This window comes from Solanum lycopersicum, chromosome 8, assembly GCF_036512215.1.
Source record: "Solanum lycopersicum chromosome 8, SLM_r2.1".
Taxonomy (NCBI): Eukaryota; Viridiplantae; Streptophyta; class Magnoliopsida; order Solanales; family Solanaceae; genus Solanum; species Solanum lycopersicum.
Window position 1 is genome coordinate 8,470,463 of NC_090807.1, and position 6,367 is coordinate 8,476,829.

Sequence of the window (6,367 nt, forward strand, 5' to 3'; positions counted from 1 at the left end):
AATAATGTTAATTTTGAATTATTAAAAATAGATAGTAAAATAAAAAAATGGTTAAATTAATGTTAGATAGTGTGATGCGTGAAATTAGTTATTATTAATTATTGATAACTAATTAGCATATTTTAAGGGATTTGAAATTTTTTACAGATTCGATATATACCATAAAAGTCTCCATTTAGTTTTAATGATAATAAGTTATGATTTAAATCCTTAAAATACTCTAATCTGTTATTTTCTTTCCTTAAACATGCATTGTTTTTTTTTTATCAAGAATTGAGTATTATTTTGATATTTGAATATTGTTATATTTTTTCATTTTTTTTTTGAAAATTCTTAAAATTTGACGTTGAAAACGATTAGATTTGATTTGATGGAGAACATTGTGTCAATATTAATTAAACATGGTGGCAAGTGGAATTCATCAGGTTAGTTTTTAATTATGATTTGTGATGTTTTAAGTATAAATTGTTGGTTGTAATTATATATATATTTTTTGTCATGTATTGAATGTTTCATTTTTTTTAATATCTGTTATATTGCAGATGCTGATATGATGTATTTTTGTGATACAATTATGATGTGTATATGGTACTATGAAAAATATTAAGTAATAATAGTTTTCTTTTGATTTGTAATTAAAATGAAGATTGGTGTGATAATTGATTTATGTAGAAAATACAAAAAATTACAGATTTTGAATCATTTTGCAGTTTTATTGTGAAAAAAATATGAACAAAGTTTGACAATTTGTATTAATATTTTTTGAAAGTTATATGAAATGTGAATTTTTGGTAAAAGCCAGTCCATATTATATTTAAATTGTCAAGTGATAAAATTTTGTATATTGATGAAATATGAAAACTGTATTATTTATGTATGTAATGTATGAATATATTGTATGAAATATGTATTGAAAGTCCATTTTTTTGATTTTATATATCAGTGTTCGATTTGTTATATATATATGAATTTTGTATAAAGTTTGGATTAATTGTGTATTAAATCTTTAATAAATTATATAAATTGTGTATGAAAGTGCTTATTTTGATTGTATGTACAAGTGAATTATATAGTATTTTTGTATGAATTGATCTTTTATAAGTGATATGTTACATATATATGAATTGTATATAAAAAGTGGATTAATTGTGTATGAAATTGGATTTTTTTGTTGTATATATCAGTGAATTATATAGAAAGTGTGTATGAATTTTGTATGAGTAATTTTATAATTTTATTATGTGGTGCACTAAATGTAATTTTAATGTTGTGAAACAGGAAAATACGTCGACTTTGAGATGGAGGGCATCCTATATGACACTTCTACTCTTTATATTGGTTTAGTTAATGCTATAATAACCCAACTTAATATAGAAGAAAATATAAATTCTGTTGAGATAAAATATATTGTTAGCGAAATGCATCCACCTATTAAATTTCATAATGATGTCGGGGTAAAGGTTTTCCTAGATCAGATGAGGGTGAATTTGTATTTCTTTACAAAATATCCATTATGCATCACTTTGAAAGATCGTGAGCAGTATAACGAAGGTCATGGAGTTATAATTACTGATAAAATAAATTCTGATGTTAGATTATTACAGACTAACATTGATTTGTACTCCAACAATTCTATCCGTTTGATTGGAATGAATTTAGACGGTGTTATCAATGATAATAGTGAAATAGATAATGATATCATATATGACCATTCTAACCTATTTGTAGCTGATAATCAGATTTATAATAATAAAGAAACCCTTAAGGTGGTTATGAGGCATGTTGGACTTGTTGAAAAATTCAGTTTTCGTGTTGCGCGCTGTAATGCATCTAAGTAAGTGTGCAAAATTTTTTTAATTTTTTTTTATTTCACTGTATATAATTGTAATGTATATTTTCTTAATTTTGAAACAGTTATCACCTGAATTGTATTTCTAAAACTTGTTCTTGGATCTTGAGGGCATCTAGTTTGAATAAATCAAATTTATTCAAAGTTAGGAAGTATATTGCTCAGGACACTTGTTCTGTTAGAGAAAGAGTTTATGCCAGACGTCAGGGGATAACTGACGTTGTAGCTGTCTTGATAATGGAGAAGTATATTGATCCATCTACGGTATATACTACAAAAGATATAGCTGATGATATGTTGAAATTGCATGGCGTTTCGTTGACGTTCATACAGTCATTGAGAGCTAAAGAAAAAGCAGTAAAGTTGGTGCGTGGAGATCCAGCAGAGTCCTATGCAAAATTACCTGGTAATTTTGAAATAAGAATAAATTTAAGATTACTTATTGAATTAGACTGTTATGTTTTCGTGTATTCTTTATGTATAAAATATGTATATTTTTTGTATGAATTGAACTATTATTTTCAGGTTATTTTTATATTTTGGAGCAAACATATCTAGGATCTGTTTTTAAAATTAAAAGGAAAGAAGGTGATACATTTTTATACACATTTGTTGCGTTAGAAGCTTGTATTAGAGGTTGGGAATATTGTAGGCCAATTATAGTTGTTGATGGTGCGGGTTTAAAATGTTCATATGGTGGTACAATATTAACTGCCAGCACAATGGATCCGGGAGGTAAATTTTTTATCCTATTTAATTTCCTGATTATATAATATAATAAAAAAATATATAAATTTTATTTCTGATTTGTGTGATATTTTTTTTAAAAATATTGAGCAGGTCATATACTTCCGTTGGCGTATGCGATAGTAGATTCTGAAAATGATGCTTCATGGACTTGGTTCTTTGAGCAGTTTAAGGAAGTATATGGAGTTAGACAAAATATGTGTTTTATGTCGGACCGAAATGAAAGCATATGAAAAGGACTGCTAATGTATATCCTGAATCAGAACATTATGCATGCATATGTCATCTATCAATGAATGTGTTGAAGAATTTCAATAGAAATACTGAAGATTTGAAGATTTTGTTCTTTACATTGGCAAAAGCTTATACAAAACAACAGTTTGAGACAATTACGGAAAGAATAGATCAGGTAGATACGCGCATAGACTATACTTGTTTGATATTGGTTATAACAAATGGTCAATAGCTTACTCGAATTGTAAGAGCACATGGACCATGACTTCAAACATCGCGGAGTCATTGAATAATGTTAACAGGTTAGCAAGGAGGTTACCGGTGATTTCACTTCTTGAGTTTATGAGGGTAACGATTTAGAGGTGGATTTACAAGCATAATGAGGAGGCTGATAAGACAACATCTGATCTGACAAAAAAATATGATATTTATCTACAGAAAAGTATTGCGTTGTCGTGCAACATGAGGGTATATGTTTCACTATATTGTATTTTTACTTCTAAATATTTAGTGGCATGTATAATATTTTTTTACTTTTAAATAGGTGATACCTTCAACCGTTGATCTGCATGTTGTAGCTGAAGGAGCAAAGAAATACATAGTAAATTTGAACACAAGGATGTGTAGTTGCGGTAGATTTCAACATTATGAGATACCATCTGGTCATGCAATTGCAGTTCTCCGGTACAAGAAGTTACGTGAAGCAAATTTCTGTTCTGCTTTTTATAGCCTCAAGAATTTCAGAGATGCTTATGCCATTCCTGTCGAGCCTATCCCATGCGAGAGTACATTGGATATACCAAGTTATATTTCAGAGCCTAAAATGATGTCACCCGGTCAAAAAAGATCAACGGAAAGATCCAAATTTGATCGCTTGAAGGGGTTCGCTGATGTGAAATTCAAGAGGACAAAAAGCACATGCAGTAGATGCCATCAAGTTGGACACAATAGGAAGACATGTTCAAATTATCCTGTACAAAAAAATGATTTCCTACTGTTATATCTGCGTTTTTGAGTATTTAAATTGTTAAATCACATGTTTTATTTTTTGTATTGAATCATATTATTTTTCATACAATGTTCATACATTGTATATACAATTGTTCATATGTTAACATTTGTTACCATTAATAAGTCATATAATATTCATATAGTATGCATACAGTTATTGCATATTGAATGAGGACTATATACAAAATTTATACATTTATACAAGCAATATTTGCATATAAAATAATGTATGCTTATGTTACACATATCAAAGTATAGTATGATATAATTCATACATTTTTCATACAATATTCATACCAGTAACATAAGTAACATTTGTTTCTGTTTTGTATTTGAAATTATACAGTATTCATACCAAAATTTTTTTAATGCGTATTGAATAAGTAATTTATGCAAAAGTCATACACATTTATTAAGGTATAATTATATATTTATTCATATTGTCATATTGAATCATATGTCAGTACCATTTCATATAATTTTCATACATTATGCATATAAAAGTTTAACATCACATATTGAAAAGTGCAATTTATACAAATATCATACACATTTAAAAATTATAAATATATAGTGAAGCAGACTGTCATTTATATAAATTTTTTAAAAATATAGTATATATATAAAATTTGTCTATGTTCTATATATAAAATTATAATATGACATTCATAATTCATATAATGCTCATACATGATTCATACAGTGTTCCTATATTTTCTTGTTGCGCTCAAAATTTATACAAAGTGAGATAGATTTAATAATTAGTAATATTCATTGATAATTTATATAAAATCATTAGTATTCATACTAAAAAACTGAAAAATTACATAAATAGTTCATAAGTTAGAAAAACATGTCATTTAAAAAAATGTACAATGTGCCATGAAAATTTTACTTTCTGTTACAATATTTTGGAGTAGGATAATTGGTGGTGTTCATAACTTGTTCTTTATGAGTTTGAGGTCCACCCTTCTTGCTAGCAACTGTTCCCGTAAGTTCACTTTCACTTATTGAGCCTTCATCATTCTTTGATTTTGCATAATGCCAAAGTAATGTACCATATATTTGACGATGATATTTTGAATCGATATCAATATGAGATATATCAAAAACACCATTGCTCATGTATTCGGCAAAGAGAGATGTGTATAGACCACAATCACTGTAAAAAAATTGAAATTATAAAAATTTTGCAATTACTATAAAGCAAATTTAAGATAAAGAAAATATAATATAACAAGTATACATACTTGGAACTTTCTTCTTGTTGAATGAGACTTCTGTTGATAATCACGGAGATTATTCACATACAAATCAAGCCTTTTGCCATAAAATCTTGTGCTAGTAAGAAATAATGGAATCATGGTTACAAGTTTATCAACAACTTCTTTAACTTTTCTGGAGTGAATAAATTCTCCCATCATTGAATCATACACATATAGACAACTATGTTTGTTCTGGAATACAACAAGGAACCAATGGAATGCTTCGGTGATGTTGACTGGGATGATTACTTTATCAACCCTATCCCAAGGAGTGTTAGCAAGCAACTTAAATCCTCTAATGCATTGTCCAACATCATGGTCCGGCGAAATGCATCTCATATCACAATTTGACTGTCTCCACTGTTTCTCAATGTTATCAATCCACGCCATAAAATCAAACTGACTATCTGAGAGTATTTTGCCTTCTTTCGGAGATAATACATAATTGTATTAATATGCTGTTTAAAAAAAAATAAAAAATAATATAATTGATACCTCATACTTAAAGTATACATTACAAGTATATCTACATGTTTCATACACAATTCACACATAATTCATACAAAACAATAATCATATGTATATCACTGCAAATCAAAAATCATAATAATTAAGTCAAAACACGTCTTACCCCGTCCTCCCAAGGTTTGCCCGGTTGACTCATTATGTGAAAAAAATAATCATTTTTTCTGATTTTGACAACGCCAAAGTCCATTTGGGGATGAAATGTATTTTTAACCTTGGAATATGCTGCTTTCCTGTATATATTTAAATAAGTATTATATTAATTTTGAATTGTGAAATTAAATAAAATAATTTTGTTCATTTTAGTTTATACCTGCCATACCTGCTTGACACATTTTTAAAAACCCATTTAATGAACTCCTCAATCAGGTCATCTGGAACATCAAACCCATTGTGATTTTGAAATGGATGTTTGATTTAAAAGAATATAGATACTCTATTTGAACTGCTTTCCCCTTCTGACATTCTGATATAAGGAGAAGAATCGCATTTTCCTAGATTCTTATGTCTTGTTTGCACATTTGGAGTCGTGGTAGCATTAAGAATTGGATCAAGTGGAATGATTTGTGTCATAGTAAAATCAGGATGATCGTCAAATATTGGTGGTTTTGATGTTGATGTTGTAGGTGCGTCAACGTTGAAACAATCTTCAGTTTGAGCTACATGTACATAAAAATAATAAATAGTTATATAAAAATAATTTCTTAAATTTACATATATGTGATAAAAATGAATA

General features: G+C 27.9%; 1 protein-coding gene across 1 annotated transcript; it reads left to right on the forward strand.

The window, feature by feature from the left end:
• Window positions 1-1,418: 1,418 nt before the first annotated feature.
• LOC138337805 (uncharacterized) lies at window positions 1,419-3,845 on the forward strand. Its single transcript, XM_069288234.1, has 6 exons — window positions 1,419-1,834; window positions 1,915-2,255; window positions 2,375-2,584; window positions 2,690-2,772; window positions 2,904-3,005; window positions 3,375-3,845. The coding sequence occupies exons 1-6, from the start codon at window positions 1,419-1,421 to the stop codon at window positions 3,843-3,845; spliced, it is 1,623 nt and encodes a 540-aa protein (XP_069144335.1).
• The last annotated feature ends 2,522 nt before the right edge of the window (window positions 3,846-6,367 follow it).

Bases quoted from the DNA above. Each gene is read 5' to 3' on its own strand.
- LOC138337805 (XM_069288234.1), top strand. From the start codon at position 1,419: ATGCATCCACCTATTAAATTTCATAATGATGTCGGGGTAAAGGTTTTC. The intron at 2,773-2,903 runs GTATATGGAGTT...AATGTGTTGAAG, and splicing joins TCTTTGAGCAGTTTAAGGAA to AATTTCAATAGAAATACTGA. The intron at 3,006-3,374 runs GTAGATACGCGC...ACTTTTAAATAG, and splicing joins TTACGGAAAGAATAGATCAG to GTGATACCTTCAACCGTTGA.